The 23,090-nt window shown below is 42.0% G+C and overlaps 1 protein-coding gene across 1 annotated transcript in view; it reads left to right on the top strand.

Moving 5' to 3' along the window:
- The first annotated feature begins 8,719 nt into the window (after positions 1-8,719).
- Positions 8,720-23,090, top strand: part of LOC112226549 (voltage-gated potassium channel subunit beta-1) — a 72,949-nt gene continuing 58,578 nt past the window's right edge. Inside the window, exon 1 of the mRNA XM_042308137.1 lies at positions 8,720-9,968. Within this exon, the coding sequence (XP_042164071.1) occupies positions 9,739-9,968 (230 nt within the window). The 5' untranslated portion in view covers positions 8,720-9,738. The remainder of the gene's footprint in view (positions 9,969-23,090) is intronic.

Below are 23,090 nucleotides of genomic sequence, written 5' to 3'. Positions count from 1 at the left end.
AAACATTCCACACCAGGTAAAGAATAAATAAGGGGTTCATGTTCATGAACACATTTTTATGTCAATGGGAACTAGCTAGTTAAATTAGGCAGTTGAGGCTCCAGACCAGAAGGATCCACTGGTTTATTTTTGCTACAAATAAACCAAATCAAACTGTATTTGTCACATGCGCCAAATACAACAGGTGAACCGTGAAATGCTTTACTTACAAGCCCTTAACCAACATTGCAGTTCAAGAAAGAGTTAAGAACATTTTTACTAAAGTAAAAATGTATAAAAAGTAACACAATAAAATAACAATAATGAGGCTATATTAGAGGGGGTACCGATACCGAGTCAATGTTTGGTGGTACAGGTTAGTCGACGTAATGTGTACATGTAGGTAGGGGTGAAGTGAGTATGCACAGATAATAATCAGTGAGTAGCAGCAATGTGAAAAACAAATATCGGGGGTGTTAACGGGGGTGTGTCAATGTAAATAGTCCGGTGACTATTTGATTAATTGTTCAGCAGTCATGCGCTCCGGTACCGCTTGCCGTGCAGTAGCAGAGAGAACATTTTATGACTTGGGTGACTGGAGTCTTTGGCAATTTTTTGGGCTTTCCTCTGACACCATCTAGTATATACTGTAGGTCCTGGATTTCAAAAAAGCTTAGCCCCACTGATGTACTAGGCTGTAGGCACTACCCTCTGTAGTTTGTTGGTGATGTGGACATCAAGGAACTTGAATCTCTCGACCCACTCCGCTGCAGCCACATCAATGTTAATGGTGGCCTGTTCGGCCCGCCTTTTCCTGTAGTCCACGATCAGCTCCTTTGTCTTGCCCAAATTGAGTGAGCGGTTGTTGTCCTAGCGCCACACTGCCAGGTCTCTGACCCCTTCCTTATAGGCTGTCTCATCGTTGTCAGTGATCAGGCCTACCACTGTTGTGTTGTCAGCAAACTTAATGATGGTGTTGGATTTGTGTTTGGCCATACAGTTGTGGGTGAACAGAGAGTACAGGAGGGGACTAAGAACACACCCCTGAGGGGCCACAGTGTTGAGGATCAGCGTGGCCGACGTGTTGTTGCCTACCCATACCCCCTGGGGGCGGCCCAGGTGGTATGTGAACAGCATTCTCACATATAGTTGAAGTCGGAAGTTTACATACACCTTAGGCAAACACATTTAAACTCAGTTATTCACAATTCCTGACATTTAATCCTAGTAAAAATTCCCTGTCTTAGGTCAGTTAGGATCACAACTTTATTTTATTATTCTGAAATGTCAGAATAATATTTGAGAAAATGATTTATTTCAGCTTTTATTTCTTTCATCAAATACCCAGTGGGGTCAGAAGTTTACATACACTCAATTCGTATTTGGTAGCATTGCCTTAACATTGTTTAACTTGGGTCAAACGTTTTGGGTAGCCTTCCACAAGCTTCTCACAATAAGTTGGGTGTAATTTGGCCCATTCCTCCTGACAGAGCTGGTGTAACTCAGTCAGGTTTGTATGCCTCCTTGCTCGCATACGCTTTTTCAGTTCTGCCCACACATTTTCTATGGGATTGAGGTCAGGGCTTTGTGATGGCCACTCCAATACCTTGACTTCGTTGTCCTTAAGCCATTTTGCCACAACTAAATATGCTTGGGGTCATTGTTCATTTGGAAGACCCATTTGCGACCAAGCTTTAACCTTCCTGACTGATGTCTTGAGATGTTGCTTCAATATATCCACATAGTTTTCCTCCCTCATGCCATCTATTTGGTGAAGTGCACCAGTCCCTCCTGCAGCAAAGCACCCCCACAACATGATGCTGCCACCCCCGTGCTTCACGGTTGGGATGTTCTTTGGGTTGCAAACCTCCCCCTTTTTCCTGCAAACATAACGATGGTCATTATGGCCAAACAGTTCTATTTTTGTTTCATCAGACCAGAGGACATTTCTCCAAAAAGTACAATCTTTGTCCCCATGAGCAGTTGCAAACCGTAGTCTGGCTTTTTTATGGTGGTTTTGGAGCAGTGGCTTCTTCCTTGCTGAGCGGCCTTTCAGATTATGTCGATATAGGACTCGTTTTACTGTGGATATAGATACTTTTGTACCTGTTTCCTCCAGCATCTTCACAAGGTCCTTTGCTATTGTTCTGGGATTGATTTGCACTTTTCGCACCAAAGTACGTTCATCTCTAGGAGACAGACCGCATCTCCTTCCTGAGCGGTATGACGGCTGCGTTGTCCCATGGTGTTTATACTTGCGTACTATTGTTTGTACAGATGAACGTGGTACCATCAGGCGTTTGGAAATTGCTCCCAAGGATGAACCAGACTTGTGAAGGTCTACAAATGTTTTTCTGAGGTCTTGACTAATTTCTTTTGATTTTCCCATGATGTCAAGCAAAGAGGCACTGAGTTTGAAGGTAGGCCTTGAAATACATCCACAGGTACACCTCCAATTGACTCAAATGATGTCAATTAGCCTATCAGAAGCTTCTAAAGCCATGACATCGTTTTCTGGAATGTCCTAACCAAACTATAGTTTGTCAACAAGAAATTTGTGGAGTGGTTGAAAAACGAGTTTTAATGACTCCAACCTAAGTGTATGTAAACTTCCGACTTCAACTGTAAATAAATGCCTGGAATATTTCAATTTTGGCGAATCTCTGATAAAATGGGTTTAAGATATTTATAGTAATCTTAGAGGTAAAATAGTAAATAATGGCTACTGAAGTTTAAACTGTCAAGAGGAGTAAATCAAGTTTGTCCACTATTAGCATATCTATTGATTATTGCCATCGAAATGTTAGCTGTTAAAATCAGATCCAACAGTATTATATCAAGGGATTAGAAATCCAGGGCTTAAAATCAAAGGTGTCATTGTACGCTGATTATTCATGTTGTCTTTTAAATCCACAGTTTGGGTCCCTCCACAGCCGTATAGAGGATCTAGTTGCAACAACAACCACAAATTACGTATTGTATCACTAAAAAATACAACTTTTACAATACCTTGTAGTTTACCAATAACATGGTCTGACGGTGATGTGGACATACTCTGTATACATATCCCCAAAGAAAGAAAGGATCTCACTCCATACACTTTTAATAGAAAGTTAGCAAAAATGTATATGATCTTGCTACCATGGAAAGGAAAATACCTGTATATTTGTGGAAAAATCACCCTGATTAACTCAGTTTACCTATTTTCTTGCCTACGACAGGTGACCTGTTTCTTTTATTATATGACCAAACATTTTTTCCATTTGATTTGGAATGGCAAGCCAGACAAAATTAAAAGGGCTTATTCACTTAATTAATATGAATTCGGAAGGCAGAAATGATTAAATATTAAAGCATTAGACCTCTCACTAAAGGCGTCAGTCATACAAAGTAGGTTCAGAACGTTTATGAAACAGCACAGTTTAAAATATATGGCAAAGTGAAATCAAACTTGATGGACATCAGAAATAGATGGGAGAGGTTGAGGACAGATGTATAACTGTTGTAAAATAGTTTGTGTCTGTAAAATGCATATAGTATGTACAGTATAAGCTGAAAATAGAAGTATTAGTGTTGTTGATCACCAGTTTACTCCAATTATGGGAGGGGTGGTAGGGTGAGTGGAAAGTAATAAAGGACATTCGATTTGAAAAGATATGTGTATATATTATACATTACACTACCGTTCAAAAGTTTGGGGTATCTCAGAAATGTCCTTGTTTTTGAAAGAAAAGCCAATTTTTTTGTCCATTAAAATAACATCAAATTGATCAGAAATACAGTGCAGACATTGTTAATGTTGTAAGTGACTATTGTAGCTGGAAACAGCTGATTATTAATGGAATATCTACATAGGCATACAGAGGCCATAAGCACACAGACAAGACAATGCAAGTCCCATGTTTCATGAGCTAAAATAATAGATCCCAGAAATATTCCATATCCACAACAATCCAATTTCTCTCAGATTTCGTGGACAAATGTGTTTACATGCCTGTTATTGAGCATTTCTCCTTTGCCAATATAATCTTCTACCTGACAGGTGTGGCATATCAAGAAGTTGATTAAACAGCATGATCATTACACAGGTGCACCTTGTGCTTGGGACAATAAAAGGCCACTCTAAAATGTGCAGTTTTGTCACACAACTCAATGCCACAGATGTCCCAAGTTTTGTGGGAGCGTGCAGTTGGCATGCTGACTGCAGGAATGTACACCAGAGCTGTTCCCAGAGAAATGAACATTCATTTCTCTACCATAAGCCGCCTCCAACGCGCTTTTAGAGTAGAACATCCAACCGGGCCTCACAACCACAGACGATGTGCTACCATGCCAGCCCAGGAACTCCACGTCTGGCTTCTTCACCAGCCACCCGGACAGCTGATGAAACTGAGGAGTATTTCTGTCTGTGATAAATAACTTTTGTGGGGCAAATTCTTATTGGCTGGGCCTGGCTCCCCAATGAGTGGGGGGATCTATGGATTTCACATGACTGGGCGGGGGCGCAGCCATGGGTGGGCCTGGGAGGGCATTGGGGAGCCAGGCCCACCCATGGCTGCGCCCCCGCCCAGTCATGTGAAATCCATAGATCGTGGCCTAATGAATTTATTGACTGATATCCTTATATGAACTGTAACTCAGCAACATTTTTGAAATTGTTGCATGTTGCGTTTATATTTTTAGTCAGCATAAACACAGAGGGGAGTATATATATATAGCATAGGAAAAGCCTATAGTTTATCATATAAATGCCTATAGCTAGCTGTAAGATCCTCATTTGTGCATACTTTATGCCTTTTACAGAACTATATTTGAAAACCTCCAAGCCTTTCAAGTCAACCTCTAATCCTTTACAGCTGTCTTTGTACTATGGTTGATGTGCTTCAGGTGAACACACGGGCATCACCAACACTGATGCCAGGGATAGGGCCTTTTGGATCTGGATGTAATGACTCCCTAACCATTTTATCACTGTAAACTGTATCAGGGTTGGGGTCAATTCCATTCCAGACAATTCAATAGGTACACTTCAATTCCAATTCCAATTCTCTTCAATGCTTTTCAATTAAGAAATGTTGGACATGGAATTTGAGATGACTCGAAGATGATGGTGGTGGTGGTGATGATGATGAATTGCCAGATGAATTGCCAGAGAAACCATAACATTGATCAGCCTAAATCTTCCCTTACTCAGTGATACACATAAGATCAATACCATGGCTTTGCTGACAAAAAAAACGGATTACTTTACCTTTACCTGGCCACACCCCTCTCTCTCCCTCAGCTTCCTTCTGATCCGCAGTATATTCGTGCTAAACAGCCCAGGGTAATATTTGAGTTGCCTAATAAGTTAGCATGGAGTCAATGCCAACACCATTGGAGGCTGATTCTAGTTCAAGTAGTTTGGATCTGTAGTTCTAGATATGAGCTGCATGTTAATGACTACTGCGCCCAGGCACATCTACGACATAAGAGATTAGTATGGTCTGGCGTGGAGACAGAGAGAGGCGTGGTGAATGGTAATTTAGCATGGAGAGAGGGGAACAGATGGGCTGGGGGGAAAGAGAGGGGGAAGGAGACAGGGAAAAAGAAAGGAGCGTGAAGGAGATGGGATGGAGAGAGAAAGAAATCAAATAAGAAATCAGAGCGATAGGAAGAGAGAGAAAGAGATAAATAAAGCAATAGAGAGGAGGGAGAGAGAAAGACATGAAGAAATTAAAAGAGAAATGGAGAGAGAGAGAGAAAGAAAGACAACAGCAGCAGCAGTGACTTCACAACCTCATTCAAAATGTTTATTCAACCCTGTTCTTTTAACAGGAAGTTTAGTTCAGATAGCAATTATCCTGGATCCTGCTGAATGCCAAAGAAAAACACAGGTTGCCATAGTGTATTCTCTTATGTGCAATATATGCACTGTTGTTTCTACGTAATTAAGTTTGCCTACACTCCCGGTGACAACTCAACTGGTTTGTACTGTGTGTTTTCGGGTTTGAGAAAGGAATTGCCTGCAATAAAATGAAACATACAGATAGTGTGATTCATAAATTGGCCTTGTTGAATTATGTTTTTTATTTCATCTTTATTTAACGAGGAAGTCAATTATGTATAATTATTGGAGAACAAAGCTGATAGGGGGTCTTAATCTTCAATTTTTGTGGAGTTTCTAACAACCTAATTGTGCATTCTCATATTCCCCTGTGTGCTTATCACAGTTTCTTATATAGGCTGAGTCTCTGTCTCAGTGACATTCTAATCTAAGCTGTCTGTTCCACAACTCATTTATAGATTCTTACTGTGGTAAAGTAGTTAGCCGGGGGATAATCAGAGTCATCATTGCCCGTCGGGGATTCTTCCAACCTAGAATGTGTCAGTTCTAGTTGACAACTTTGAGTGACATACTTTTAAATGGGTTGGACAAGGAGGACATTTTGGCTTACAGGCATTGAGGAACACACGTGATGGACATCTCAGCACCATGTTCAACCTCTACCTAAAATGTACTGGACTGTCTCTCACAGGTCTCACAGCTTAGATCTACCCAAACTCACACTTGCCTCATGGTGGTAGGCTTTTGGATGTCTCTGTGAAAATCTTTTGGCGTTCTTGATGCAGTACTTTGAGTATGGCAAATCATAGTCTTTTGCTAAGTTTGTTGTGGACCATTTTGTTATGGTTAAATTAGAAGGAACTAAATATAGTTTGCCAATCTTTTTTTGTTTTTGCACTGAATTTGTTAAAATAAAATATCATTATAATTCATCTTCATTTTTCCATTGGATTCTTATACAACAAGTAAACATTAGACGCAAGAAGACACCATGTCTCTTGGCACAGCAACCAAAAGAGAACCCATCAAATTTACAGAAATACAATGTGCAACATTGTGTATTTGATTCCAAAACATCAACAGACAGATACAACTCAGAGTCATCAAATGAATTCATAAAGGATATATGTAAGTCTTGCCATGGCCCTGGGGTTTGCTTTACTCAGTGAGCTGTGAAATCCTGCGTCTTCACATCAGTGTTCTGTGGGGGAGGCTGGAGTAAAGGAACGCATGCATGCAGCTCTGGTGGAACGGAGCATATCTAACCCTATTACAGGGGCTGAGTCACTGGCTTACTGGTGCTCTTCCATGCTGTCCCTAGGAAGGGTGCGTCACTTGAGTGGGTTGGGTCACTGACGTGATCTTCCTGTCTGGGTTCCCTTTGGGTTGTGCCGTGGCGGAGATCTTTGTGGGCTATACTCTGCCTTGTCTCAGGATGGTAAGTTGGTGGTTGAAGATATCCCTCTAGTGGTGTGGGCGCTGTGCTTTGGCAAAGTGGGTGGGGATATATCCTGCCTGTTTGGCCCTGTCCGGGGGTATCATTGGATGGGGCCACAGGGTCTCCTGACCCCTCCTGTCTCAGCCTCCCGTATTTATGCTGCAGTAGTTTATGTGTCGGGGGCTAGGGACAGTCTGTTATATCTGGAGTACTTCTCCTGTCTTATCGGTGTCCTGTCTGAATTTAGGTATGCTCTCTCTATTTCTCTCTTTTTCTCTTTCTTTCTCTCTCTCTCTCGGAGGACCTGAGCCCTAGGACCATGCCTCAGGACTACCTGGCATGATGTCTCCTTGCTGTCCTCAGTCCACCTGGCTGTGCTGCTGCTCCAGTTTCAACTGTTCTGCCTGCGGCTATGGAACCCTGGAACCCCTTTAGGCTGGGTTTCTGTACAGCACTGAGATATCAGCTGATGTAAGAAGGGCTATATAAATACATTTGATTTGAATGGTTCAGTAGTTGGGTTTCCCAGGGGACTCCATAGGCCAGCATAGCTGAACTAAGTTGTAAATATAGAAAATCATTGCCTGGTAATGTGTATGTATCTTTTACATCTTGGAATGTTCTCAAATCATTACTGATTCCACATTTGGACCATTGGGGGGAAGCAAAACCCCGCCTTCCAAATCGAAAAGGCATTATTGTGAAATATTGGCATATGGGCATGCCGTTTTGATTCCCAGTGATATATCAGTGAAGAACACCTCTTCCAGGGCAATAGAAGACACCATATGTCTCTCTATACTCAGTCAGGGGGCATAATAATCATGTCTAAACCTATTTAGGATGGGGAGAACTGCTGGAAGTGCCTGGAAATACAATTTAAAGTTTGGTATGGATAGTCCTTCTACATCTTTCCCTCTTTGGAAGTTTGTTAATTTTATCCGGGATCGCTGACCTTGTCATATACATTTGAAACCGCACTATTATTTTTTTCCCCAATAGCCAGAAGGGGGCGCCATGGGAAGCCTTGAACTACAGGAATTCAGCCGTGGTAATATATACATTTTGACAATAGATATTTATCGGAGACTTTGATTGACCTTGACCTTGTAAATGCTACTATTAGCCTACAGAAAGGAATCAAATGGAAACATTCAACCTCACGGTAGTGCATTGTCAAGGCTTGGTTGGTTTTATTGATTTTTACATACTATATTACACTATATTATAGCCAATATTATTATTATTTTTTACCAATAATGAAATGGAAAAAATATATAATAACAGTTTTTAAGTACAAGTTCTTATACCTCTTCTGCAGTTTTACCGTCTCACCACCAGGGAGTACTGTAGCACCCCCTGCACCTGTACTTAACGCAACTATGCTTATAATACCACTGAACATCTACCTCAATAAACAAACACTCTGATACACACACACACGCACACACACACCACTTGGCTTCAGCTCTGTCCCTTCCATCCACACTGTGTTCTCTCTCTGTGTGACGCTAGTGAGGAAACACTGTGGTTATTTCAGCCAGTCATTTAGAGGCAGCAGCCTGTCTCTCTCTTTCAATCACTCCCTCGCTCACTCTCACACTCACCAGCATGCATTCCTACTCGGCTCCTCACTCCCCCTCGCATTGTATGCCTGTCCTTTCCTTCCAGAAGAGAGGGATCATGCTTCGTCCTTTTCCCTCCTCCTTCTCCTCCTCCTCTTCTTCACTTCCTCACTATCATTCTGGGGTCTTTGTATTAAACGGAGCACTTTCACCACGTTTTCCTTCTGAGCAGAGCATTGGAAGCTGTCCCTCTCTTCTCAGCATGGTGGACTTTTAGAAGCGGGATTTCCTGGGCTAGGACGCTTGCACATCAGCTCTCTACACTACCAAAGGTCCTGGTGGGATGCAAGTCTTAGTGGGACTCCTGCTTTCTTCACAGGACAGCTCACTTCTCCTTGAAGTTTAAGGACAATCCAGGAATCTCTTCATTTTTTTTGTCTGTGTGTGAGAGAGCGAGAGTGTGTGTGTTGGTCTGTTAAGATTTGGTTATGAGTGTGTAAGATAGTCTGTGTGTGAGCGAGTCTGTGTGTGGCTGTGTGTGTTGCTCTGTATGCAGTGCAGTCCGCTCCCGCTCCTGGTTTTTGACTGGAGGGTTTAGCCGACGCTGGAGGGTGAAGGAGACCGCTCCACTGCAGTGGACCCGCTGTCCCCTACTCCCGGAGAACCTCCCCAGTGGCACAGACTAGTATGAGAAGCGGAGGGAAGAGAAAGAGAAGGGCTGAGAGCCAGGTATAACAAACAGAGAGAAAGAGGTAGAATGAGAGGGGACTTCTCGACAAAACAGTGAAGTGTATGACCACTAAAGGAGACAAAAACCACTTCAGGAGAAACAAAGACACTACAGACACATACAACCCAGTGAAGACTGGAGCAAGGCTGGCAAGCAGCCCCAGCAGCCCACCACCACCACCGACAGTACAGCCACCACCATGCAGGTGTCGTTTGCATGTTCGGACCAGGACGGAGGAAGAGGAGGGCTGAGGCCCCCGGGGAATGGAGGGCACAGCAAGCAGAATGCCACCAGTGCCAACACGGCCAGCCAGGCGCGGGCACGTTTCCGCACGGTGGCCCTTATCGCCCGCAGCCTGGGCTCCTTTACCAACCGCTACCACCACAACCTCAAGGAGTCCACCGCCAAGCTCACTGGCATGAAGTACCGGTACGTAATTAATTACTGTTGTAATTGTGGTAATGAGCACTTATTAATGTGTTATACATGCTTAGTCAATGAGTTATTGGTGCTTAAGTAATGAGTATTCGTATAGTGTTTACGATTTAATGTTGTAGTAGCTTATTCATTCATGTGTTATAAAGCATTAGACCCACATGGAACCAAGAAGTGTCACATTGAAGTGTTTTACCATTTTCTTTTCAGGGCAACAAGTAAAACACAACACAATTTGACAAACAGTTGCAAAAACGTGATAGAATAGTACATAAATTGGAAATGAATATCCACCTGAGTTTGTGACAGCAACTATGTGAGCATATTACAGGTTATAGACACTATGCCCTGGGATTTCCTATGATCTATGTAGAATAACAGAAGCCCTTACCTTCTAACGACTCTTACAGTGCCTTCAGAAATTATTCATACCCCTTGACTTATTCCACATTTTGTTGTGTTACAGCCTGAATTCAAAATGGATTAAATGTGAAAAACATGTTTTACCCATCTACACACAATACCCCATAATGACAAAGTGAAACATGTTTTACCCATCTACACACAATACCCCATAATGACAAAGTGAAACATGTTTTACCCATCTACACACAATACCCCATAATGACAAAATGAAACATGTTTTACCCATCTACACACAATACCCCATAATGACAAAGTGAAACATGTTTTACCCATCTACACACAATACCCCATAATGACAAAGTGAAACATGTTTTACCCATCTACACACAATACCCCATAATGACAAAGTGAAACATGTTTTACCCATCTACACACAATACCCCATAATGACAAAGTGAAACATGTTTTACCCATCTACACACAATACCCCATAATGACAAAGTGAAACATGTTTTACCCATCTACACACAATACCCCATAATGACAAAGTGAAACATGTTTTACCCATCTACACACAATACCCCATAATGACAAAGTGAAACATGTTTTACCCATCTACACACAATACCCCATAATGACAAAGTGAAACATGTTTTACCCATCTACACACAATACCCCATAATGACAAAGTGAAACATGTTTTACCCATCTACACACAATACCCCATAATGACAAAGTGAAACATGTTTTACCCATCTACACACAATACCCCATAATGACAAAGTGAAACATGTTTTACCCATCTACACACAATACCCCATAATGACAAAGTGAAACATGTTTTACCCATCTACACACAATACCCCATAATGACAAAGTGAAACATGTTTTACCCATCTACACACAATACCCCATAATGACAAAGTGAAACATGTTTTACCCATCTACACACAATACCCCATAATGACAAAGTGAAACATGTTTTACCCATCTACACACAATACCCCATAATGACAAAGTGAAACATGTTTTACCCATCTACACACAATACCCCATAATGACAAAGTGAAACATGTTTTACCCATCTACACACAATACCCCATAATGACAAAGTGAAACATGTTTTACCCATCTACACACAATACCCCATAATGACAAAGTGAAACATGTTTTACCCATCTACACACAATACCCCATAATGACAAAGTGAAACATGTTTTACCCATTTACACACAATACCCCATAATGACAAAGTGAAACATGTTTTACCCATCTACACACAATACCCCATAATGACAAAGTGAAACATGTTTTTAGAAATGTTCGCAAATTGATTGAAGCTCCGTCAAATTGGTTGTTAATCAGTGCTAGACAACCATTTTCAGGTCTTGCCATAGATTTTCAAGCAGATTTAAGTCAAAACTGTAACTCGGCCTCTCAGGAACATTCACTGTCTTCTTGGTAAGCAACTCCAGTGTAGATTTGGCCTTGTGTTTTAGGTTATTGTCCTGCTGAAAGGTGAGTTAGTCTCCCAGTGTCTGGTGGAAAGCAGACTGAACCTGGTTTTCCTCTAGGATTTTGCCTGTGCTTAGCTCCATTCCGTTTATTTTTTATCCTGGAAAAACTCCCCAGTCCTAACAATTACCAGCATACCCATAACATGATGCAGCCACCACTATGCTTGAAAATATGGAGAGTGGTACTCAGTAATGTGTTGTATTGGATTTGTCCCAAACATAACACTTTGTATTCAGGACCAAAAGTTATTTGCTTTGCCACATTTTTTTGCAGTATTCATTTATTGCCTTGTTTCAATCTGGATGCATGTTTTGGAATGTTTTATTCTGTACAGGCTTCCTTCTTTTCACTCTGCCAATTAGGTTAGTATTGTGGAGTAACTACAATGTTGTTGATCCAGTCTCAGTTTTGTCATATCACAGCCATTCAACTCAGTAACTGTTTTAAAGTCACCATTGGTCTCTTGGTGAAATCCCTGAGTGGTTTCCTTCCTCTCCAGCAACTGAGTTAGGAAGGACACCTGTATCTTTGTAGTGACTGGGTGTATTGATACACCATCCAAAGTGTAATTAATAACTTCACCATGCTCAAAGGGATATTTCAAGTCTCCTTTTTTTTACCCATCTACCAATAGAGGCCCTTCTTTGCGAGGCATTGGAAAACCTCCCTGGTATTTGTGGTTGAATCTGTGTTTGAAATTCACTTCTCGACTGAGGGACCTTACAATTATCTGTATGTGTGTGATACAGAGATGAGGGCGTCCTTCAAGAACACTATTATGAGCACCATGCAACGTATTTAATTTGTTAAGACTTTTTAAACTCCTGAACTTATTTAGGCTTCACAAAGGGTTTGAATACTTATGGACTCAAAACATTTCAGCTTTTCATTTGTCATTAATTAGTTACAACTCTGACATTATGGGGCATTGAGTAGGCCAGTGACACAGAATCTTTTAAATTCAGACTGTAACACCAACAACATTTAAAATACTTTCTGAAGGCACTCTGTGGCTTGTGAATAGTTTGTAGCTCAAACCATTTGTCCTTTCAGACGTTTTTATGAGAAGAACCGTTTTCGAGATCCACCCTTCTCACAAACACCGCTCTAGTTCAGCCCCTGTCAACCGCTGGTCGGTATCAGCGGTTGCAGAAGAAATAGACAAATCCAATGCAAAAAACAGAAGCACACAATGTTTAAGAAGGCTTAGAAGCACAAAATCAGGCCGGAGTCACGGTGGGTATAGAGTCTTACGTAATGAGTCATTGTGTGTTAGTTAATGAACTGTACAGTGTTTTCCATACAGAGTGTATTGACCATTACGTGTTGAGTTATAGTGTTTAGGATTGAGTTACTGAGCAATCTTGTATATGGCGAATGTTTATGGATTGGCGTAAGTGGATGTCACGAGCTCCACTCCTCAGTGACTTGAGGTCCCAGTACAAGGTGCAAGGACATTATATTGTTTTGTTATTGATTGCCATTCCCTAGTGAGGAATGGTTATTGCGCTCAGTCAGTTACAGTTAAATCTGCCTGCAGGTTTATGAACAATAAATGATGACATCCATACATTTATAAGGGAATTAGAATGTTTTAGTTTAGATGTATAAGTTGTTTAGAATGTGTTTAAGAGATGTGCAGGTTTATGAACAATAAATGATGACATCCATACATTTATAAGGGAATTAGAATGTTTTAGTTTAGATGTATAAGTTGTTTAGAATGTGTTTAAGAGATGTGCAGGTTTATGAACAATAAATGATGACATCCATACATTTATAAGGGAATTAGAATGTTTTAGTTTAGATGTATAAGTTGTTTAGAATGTGTTTAAGAGATGTGCAGGTTTATGTGTATTATGTACAGTAACCATATAAATGACAATTCCTGCTTTCCTCAGCACCAATGCATATGTAGTTACGATCCCTTATTCATGACTTGTAAAGCATTCATTTATGAAATATAGAGCTTTGGAGAGTTTTTTTATGCATACTACATGTGTATAATGTAAGTATACAGTATATAACTAAATACCAGTGCCTGGACAGCATTAGTGATTATCAAAACTTAATCACAAGTTAGAGTATTAATTAATGAGTTGTAGAATACACGTTGTAGGTTCACGTGGAAGTCTATATGTTATAATTTCCGCTTCCTTATGGCAAAATGAAAGAGGCTTAGTGAGTATTAAAGTACCTAAACCTTACGCTAAAAAAGGTACATAATAATTACTTGAGGAAGAGTAATAATAATTCTATATGAAATACTCGTTGAGGCTTAATGATCTGTAGATTTACTGTAAGATGTCTGTGAGGTCATTGTATCACAGCAGAAACAGTGGGAGAGAGAGAGAAGGGACAGTTTTTACAATGGAGGCAACTACAGTAATTGAATGTGAATGGATTTGATGAAGATGAGCAAATCGCAGTGGTGGAAAAATAACTCAATTGTCATACTTGAGTAGAAGTAGAGATACCTCAATAGAAAATGACTAAAGTAAAAGTGAGTCCCCCATTACAATATTACTTGAGTAAAAGTAAAAAAACATTTGTTTGTAAATGTACTTAAGTACAGTGGTGGAAAAAGTACTTAATCTCATACTTGAGTAAAAGTAAAAAGTATGAGTAAATGCTATACATCAACTTCCTTTAAAAAGGTTATCCCTTTTAGATAAAACTATATTAAATATATTCACGTCACCAAATAACTGATTAAACACACTGTTTTGCATTGAAGGTCTACAGTAGCCTCAACAGCACCCTCTAGGATAGCACCATGGTGTAGCCAGAGGGCAGCTATTTTCCTTCCTCCTCTGGGTACATTAACTTCAACACAAAACCTAGGAGGCTCATGGTTCTCACCCCCTTCCATAGACTTACACAGTAATTATGATGACTTCCGGAGACATCCTCCAACCTACCAGAGCTCTTGCAGTATAAACTGACATGTTGTCCATCCAATCACATAATCAGATAATGAATATAGTACTGAAAACAGCTAGCTAGCACTGCAGCGCATAAAATGTGGTGAATAGTTGGACAATAGTTGAAAAGTTTTGAACTAATTAATTTCTTCAAAAATGAAGGAGAAGCAGCAGAGACAGCAGAGACAGCAGAGACATACTTAGCTAATGCAGATAATTTAGCCTACTCAACAATCTGACTCAAACAGGGAGGGATGTTATTTATGTTAGCTAGCTGGCTAAAGTTATCCAATACTGCAACTTTTCCTAGTCAAGGTAAGCTTTCGGTTGTATTCATTTATTGCCACCTAGGCCCACCAGTGTAACTGCTAACCTGCTTGCCATACACAGTCCTGAGTGATTGTACACATGGATTGTAGGTTTACTAATCCGTTAGTTCTAGTTTGTTGACTTTAATATGGTGACAACGATGTAGGCTGTGTAGCTGTTAGCGGTTATGGTATGACGGTTTGGCTTGGAGAGGTTATTGCGCCTGCTCACAGACAGCTGTTGTGTTGTGCACTGAAGTCCACAAGAGAAGGTGAGGAGGAGAGCGTGTAGATGAGAGAAGGAATTATACAACAAGAAAAGTGATGATGTTGTAAGTGGCTGCTATGAAAGTCAACTGTGTGTGCAAGTGTTCAGGGTGTATTCATTCCGCCAATTCTGTTGCAAATTGTTTCTTAAATGGAAGCAAACTGAATAAAATGGGGAGGGCCTACCTGAATTTGTCCAATAGAAACTCTCGTTTTAGTTCAGTTCGGACTAATTAATCCAGATAAGCTAGATGCACGGAAGAGTGTGCAATGCAGTATTGAATGTGTCACTGTCTTGATTACTCCAATTTGTCTCTTTACCTGTTCACCTACAGTTGAAGTCAGAAGTTTACATACACCTCAGCCAAATACATTTAAACTCAGTTTTCACAGTTAGGATCACCACTTTATTTTAAGAATGTGAAACGTCAGAATAGTAGAGAGTGATTCATTTCAGCTTTTATTTCTTTCACCACATTCCCAATGGGTCATATATTTACATACACTCAATTAGTATTTGGTAGCATTGCCTTTAAATTGTTTAACTTGGGTCAAACATTTCGGTTAGCCTTCCACAAGCTTCCCACAATAATTTGGAAGAATTTTGACCCATTCCTCCTGACAGAGCTGGTGTAACTGAGTCAGGTTTGAAGGCCTCCTTATTCACATGCTTTTCAGTTCTGCCCACAAATCTTCTATGAGATTGAGGTCAGGGCTTTGTGATGGCCACTCCAATACCTTGACTTCGTTGTCCTTAAGCCATTTTGCCACAACTTTTGAAGTATGCTTGGGGTCATTGTCCATTTGGAAGACCCATTTGCGACCAAGCTTTAACTTCCTGACTGATGGTCACATGGTGTTTATACAGAACAACGTGGTACCTTCAGGCATTTGGAAATTGCTCCTAAGGATGAACCAGACTTGTGGATGTCTACAAAAAAGATTCTGAGGTCTTGGCTAATTTCTTTTGATTTTCCTATGATGTCAAGCAAAGAGGCACTGAGTTTGAAGGTAGGCCTTTAAATACATCCACAGGTACATCTCCAATTGACTCAAATGGTGTCAATTAGCCTATCAGAAGCTTCTAAAGCCATGATATAATTTTCTGGAATTTTCCAAGCTGTTTAAAGGCACAGTCAACATAGTGTATGTAAACTTCTGACCCACTGGAATTGTGATACCGTGAATTATAAGTGAAATAATCTGTCTGTAAACAATTGTTAGAAAAATTACTTGTGTCATGCACAAAGTAGATGTCTTAACCGACTTGCCAAACAATAGTTTGTTAACAAGAAGTGTGTGGAGTGGTTGAAAAACGAGTTTTAATGACTCCAACCTCAGTGTATGTAAACTTCCGACTTCAACTGTATGTTATAGACTTCCATTTGTAGGCTAGGTTGTAGCAACCTGTAACGGCTGTTGGTGGAAGAAGGTGAGGACCAAGGTGCAGCGTGGTACGCGCCCGTGATTTTTATTATAACCCAACACTAGAACAAAAATGATCAAAGTGGCACAAACGAAACAGTTCTATCTGGTGTAGACACACAAAACAGAAAACAACTACCCACAAAACACAGGTGGAAAAAGGCTACCTAATCATGGTTCTCAATCAGAGACAACAATAGACAGCTGCCTCTGATTGAGAACCACACCCGGCCAAAAACACAGAAATAGAAAACATAGAACCCACAACATAGAATGCCCACCCCAACTCAGGCCCTGACCAATCAAAATAGAGACATAAAAATGATCTCTAAGGTCAGGGCGTGACACAACCTCATGATGGGTATAGGGCAAATTCGAGCATCGTATAATAACCTGAACCTATCAATGTTACATTGAGCTTGGTGAATGGAATATGAATGACAGTCATCCAATATGCTATAATAGAAATAAGGCCATTGCTCGTACCCGTGTAAGGGTTGAAAATGTCAGATTTGGGCACTAATAAGTGCTTAAATGGGAATACAGTGCTTGTACAGTAGCATGCTATAAATTACGTCAGAGCTCAGACTCTGCGCTTCAATGCGCTGTATGAGTTTTGACCTTGAGCATCGCACGCACAAGAAGTTGGTCCCATCCCTCCCACTAGTTGGGCAACTTTAGCACACTTTTTGTTGTCTGAGTGAGGGAAATGCTGTAAATTAAGAGGACCTAATGTATTTTGTAAAATGAGACGTTGAGGATTATAATAAATTCCACTTTGATGTCATACAAACAAGCCAAACACCTGTGAGTCCAAATGTGCACTTCACATTTTCTTATCATAAAACTCATATACAGTCTCACTGTTGATCATCACTATGTTTGTACAGTTACAAGATGACATGGCGTCATACCCTGGGTTGCTCTGAACAGAATGAGCCTGTGTTTGTCTATTGTGATTCACACCTGAATACTAGTGCTTGTAGTACCCTATAACTTTTCTTTATTTTAATGGATACATGTTTGTTTGTATTTGGTCGCCATTTCCTCATGTTAAGCCTAATGTTTATGTTTCACGAATCTATAGGCCTACTGTGTCGCAATGCTGCAATTCAGAATGCTGGCCTGCAGCAATAATACACAGTATTTACTTGTTCAGTAATTAAAGGGGGAAATTCAAACATTGCAGATTGTAGAATGAATTTCCGATGCCGCTCTCATGAGCGCCGCTGGGTCTCTGGCAGTCATCAACTTGGTTTTCTGGGAGAGGAGGAGATGGAGGACCCATATTCTCACTAGAGGAACTGTCACTATTCTCGAGCGGAGGAAGAAGAGGATGAGCACTGTCACTTTACTGACTTTATTGTCCCCATGGGGAAATGTTGTTGCAGTGTCATGTACACGTTTAAAGTGGTGTTTAAATACAAAACAAATTGACAATACAACTTGCATACCAGTTACATACCAATAAAAAGAGAGTAGCCTGCTGGCCTTACTGGGTCGATAGGAACATTAGCCTGAGCTATTTAGGAGGGATATCACACTTGGCACAAATTATTGCCTAGTTCTATTTTTCCTGCCGAGGGGTGCCCTATACCTGCGCCCAGAGGGGAGTAGTTCAAAGTCTGGGTACAGGGGGTGGCTTGGGTCTAAAATGATTTTGTGAGCCTTGCGGAGGGCCCTGACCTTAAAGATCTCATCCAGGCCTGTCTGTATGACTACAAGTACCTTGCTGAGGGCCCTGACCTTAAAGATCTCATCCAGGCCTGTCTGTTTGACTGCAAGTGCCTTGCGGAGGGCCCTGACCTTAAAGATCTCATCCAGGCCTGTCTGTTTGACTCCAAGTACCTTGCTGAGGGCCCTGACCTTAAAGATCTCATCCAGGCCTGTCTGTTTGACTGCAAGTACCTTGCTGAGGTCCCCGACCTTAAAGATCTCATCCAGGCCTGTCTGTTTGACTCCAAGTGCCTTGGGGAGGGCCCTGACCTTAAAGATCTCATCCAGGCCTGTCTGTTTGACTCCAAGTACCTTGCTGAGGGCCCTGACCTTAAAGATCTCATCCAGGCCTGTCTGTTTGACTCCAAGTACCTTGGGGAGGGCCCTGACCTTAAAGATCTCATCCAGGCCTGTCTGTTTGACTCCTAGTACCTTGCTGAAGGCCCTGACCTTAAAGATCTCATCCAGGCCTGTCTGTTTGACTCCCAGTGCCTTGCTGAGGGCCCTGACCTTAAAGATCTCATCCAGGCCTGTCTGTTTGACTGCAAGTACCTTGCTGAGGTCCCCGACCTCAAAGATCTCAGGCCTGTCTGTTTGACTCCAAGTGCCTTGGGGAGGGCCCTGACCTTAAAGATCTCATCCAGGCCTGTCTGTTTGACTCCAAGTACCTTGCTGAGGGCCCTGACCTTAAAGATCTCATCCAGGCCTGTCTGTTTGACTCCAAGTACCTTGCTGAGGGCCCTGACCTTAAAGATCTCATCCAGGCCTGTCTGTTTGACTCCAAGTACCTTGGGGAGGGCCCTGACCTTAAAGATATCATCCAGGCCTGTCTGTTTGACTCCAAGTACCTTGCTGAGGGCCCTGACCTTAAAGATCTCATCCAGGCCTGTCTGTCTGTTTGACTACAAGTACCTTGGGGAGGGCCCTGACCTTAAAGATCTCATCCAGGCCTGTCTGTTTGACTACAAGTACCTTGGGGAGGGCCCTGACCTTAAAGATTTCATCCAGGCCTGTCTGTTTGACTACAAGTACCTTGCTGAGGGCCCTGACCTTAAATATCTCATCCAGGCCTGTCTGTTTGACTCCCAGTACCTTGCTTGCTGTGGTGATAATCCTTCACATTTCTCTAGCTGACAGTGGCATTGCCAAACCAACAAACAATACGAAAAGTTAAAATACTCTCAATTAAAGATTTGTAAAACAGAGTCAGAGTAGAGTAAAATTAACATTAAAAGACCCCAGCTTTTTTAGAAAGTCTCTATTGACTGTTTTTGTAGATCAGGTCTGTACATTTACTTCACTGAAGCTTATTGTCCAAGAGGACACCCATATATTTGTGTTCCTCTACAATCTCTATGTTCTGACCTCTGATAGATGTTGCAGAGATACGCTTCCTGAAGTCTATCTCTTTGGTCTTGTTGGTATTGAGGAGCAAGTGTGATTCGTCACACCACTCTACAAAGTAATCTAGGACCGGGCCATGGTGTTCCTCATCATCATGCAACAGGTTGATCAAGGCAGTGTCATCAACGAACATAATGAGGTGTCTGTCAGGATGGGAACTAGTACAACTATTAGTGTACAAGATGTACAGGAGTGGGAAGAAAACACATCCCTGAGGAGAGCCTGTGTTGGTGTGCTCTACACTTGGGGACCTGTTTTGACCCGCTGTGACCATTGGCTCAGGAAGTCCAACATCCACAAAATAAAGTCCACCTCTGTGCAATCTAAGTGTCACATGATCTCAGTATATATACACCTGTTCCGAACGGCCCCAGAGTCTGCAACACCACTAAGCAAGAGGCACCAGCAAGCAAGCGGCACCATGAAGACCAAGGGTCTCTCTAAACAGGTCAAGGACAAAGTTGTGACAAAGATGTACAGGGACAAAGACGTACAGATCAGGGTTGGGTTATCAAAAATATCCAAAACATTGAACATTCAACGGAGCACCATTAAATCCATTATTAAAAATGTTTAAGAATATGGCACCACAACAAACCTGCCAAGAGAGGGCTGCCCACCAAAACTCACGAACCAGGCAAGGAGGGCATTAATCAGAGAGGCAACAAAGAGAACAAAGATAACCCTGAAGGAGCTGCAAAGCTCCACATCAGAGATTGGAGTATCTGTCCATAAGACCACTTTAAGCCATACACTCCACAGAGTTGGGCTTTACGGAAGAGTGGCCATAAAAAAGTAATTGCTTAAAGAAAAAAATAAGCAAACACGTTTGGTGTTCGCCAAAAGGTACGTGGGAAGACTCCCCAAACATATGGAAGAAGGTACTCTGGTCAGATGAGACTAAAATGTAGCTTTTTGGCCATCAAGGAAAATGCTATGTCTGGCACAAATCCAACACCTCTCATCACCCCGAGAACACAGTGATCACCCCAAGAACATGTTTTTCATCGGCAGGGACTGGGAAACTGGTCAGAATTGAAGGAATTATGGATGCCGCTAAATACAGGGAAATTCAGTCTTCCAGAGATTTGAGACTGGGACAGAGGTTCACCTTCCAGCAGGACAATGACCCGAAGCATACTGCTAAAGCAACACTCGAGTAGTTTAAGGGGAAACATTCAAATGTCTTGGAATGGCCTCATCAAACCCCAGACCTCAATCCAATTGAGTATCTGTGGTATGACTTAAAGATTACTGTACACCAGCGGAACCCATCCAACTTGAAGGAGCTGGAGCAGTTTTGCCTTGAAGAATGGGCAAAAATCCCAGTATCTAGATGTGCCAAGCTTATAGAGACATACCCCAAGAGACTTGCAGCTGTAATTGCTTCAAAAGGTGGCTCTACAAAGTATTGACTTTGGGGGGGATAGTTATGCATGCTCAAGTTCTTTTTTTGTGTCTTATTTCTTGTTTGTTTTGCAATAAAACATATTTTGCATCTTCAAATTGGTAGGCATGTTGTGTAAATCAAATGATACAACCCCCCCCCAAAAAAAATTATTCCAGGTTGTAAGGCAACAAGATAGGAAAAATGCCAAGGGGAGTGAATACTTTTGCAAGCCACTGTACCTCCCACATAGTTCAGTCAAAACACCCTCGGAGACAAGTGATACTGTTGTTGTTCCAGATCTGGACAGTTTTAACTGTAGGTTTCTCCCTCTCCAGGAGGCGACAGTAGGTTGGCCTGAGGTAGACAACATTGTGGTCTGATTTTCCCAGGGGAGGTCTGGTGGTGGCAGAAACACATTTGGTATTGTCCCATAGCACAAATCAAGAGTCTTATTTTTCCTAGTGTGACATTTCACATACTGGTGGTATGTGCGCAGGACTTTGTGCAATGTAGTTGTCAAAATCCCCTAAATACATTTGGGTGCGTCGGGGGAGATGGATTCCAGTTTTTGTGACAGATTATTAATCATCTCTGATGCCTTTGTTATATTAACTTTTGGTTGAATGTACACAACGGTAACAGACAATTGGCGGAACTCACTGGGCAGATAGTAGGGTCGCAGTGACACAGAAAGCAGTTCAATGTCGGGGGTACAGAGTCTCTCTCTTACCAGGATCCATTTACACCACTGGTCCCTGACAAGCAGGCAGATGCCCCCGCCGTGAAGTTTCCCTGTAACTGTCAGATCACCGTCCGCTCTAACCAGAGTGAAGCCGGCCGACTCCACTTCCCTGTGACTGTCAGATCACTTCCCTGTGACTGTCAGATCACCGTCCGCTCTAACCAGAGTGAAGCCGGCCACCGTCCGCTCTAACCACTCCACTTCCCTGTGACTGTCAGATCACCGTCCGCTCTAACCAGAGTGAAGCCGGCCGACTCCACTTCCCTGTGACTGTCAGATCACCGTCCGCTCTAACCAGAGTGAAGCTGGCCGACTCCACTTCCCTGTGACTGTCAGATCACCGTCCGCTCTAACCAGAGTGAAGCTGGCCGACTCCACTTCCCTGTGACTGTCAGATCACCGTCCGCTCTGACCAGAGTGAAGCCGGCCGACTCCACTTCCCTGTACAGGACTCTGTCATCCAGCCAAGTCTCAGTAAATGCCAGCAAACAGGCCTCCTGGTTTTTCCCCTCAGTGCATGCACATTGATCAGCAAGGTGGTGGGTAAGGGAGGTTTGGTCTTGAATTTTTTAAGTCTTTGTCTGATTCCCCTGTGTTTTCCACGTTTGCATTTAGGTTTGTAATCCACTCGCAGACAATCGGGATTAGATGGGCCATTGGGATATCCATGGCGTTCGTGTTTGAGTTGCATTGTAATAAGAACTCTCTGCTGTATTGGATTCCGCTGCCATCAGCGTTTTCATTATTTACTCAGTTTGTAGCGGGTATGTACACCATCAACAAGATCAGTCCCAACCCCACCACTGTAAATCCATCATTGACAGATAGTTTGTAAACTAAGTGTACAAATTAAAAGCATAAAAGAACGCCACACCAAACGTCACACACACTGCAGGATGCAACAGAGCCGCACCCCTTTCATCTCCTTTAGCACCAACTAGACTGGAACATTAAGCCGAGCCCGGGCAGTGAGTTCTCTGTCGGGACTGGGAGGTTGCTAGTGCTAGCTGATGCATCACTAAGGCTACTAGCTTCCACCTGCGATAGTGTGCAACT

This window comes from Oncorhynchus tshawytscha, linkage group LG28 (assembly GCF_018296145.1).
Source record: "Oncorhynchus tshawytscha isolate Ot180627B linkage group LG28, Otsh_v2.0, whole genome shotgun sequence".
Lineage (NCBI taxonomy): Eukaryota > Metazoa > Chordata > Actinopteri > Salmoniformes > Salmonidae > Oncorhynchus > Oncorhynchus tshawytscha.
Note: the sequence above shows the minus strand (reverse complement) of the source record. Positions and strands in the feature narration are given on the sequence as shown.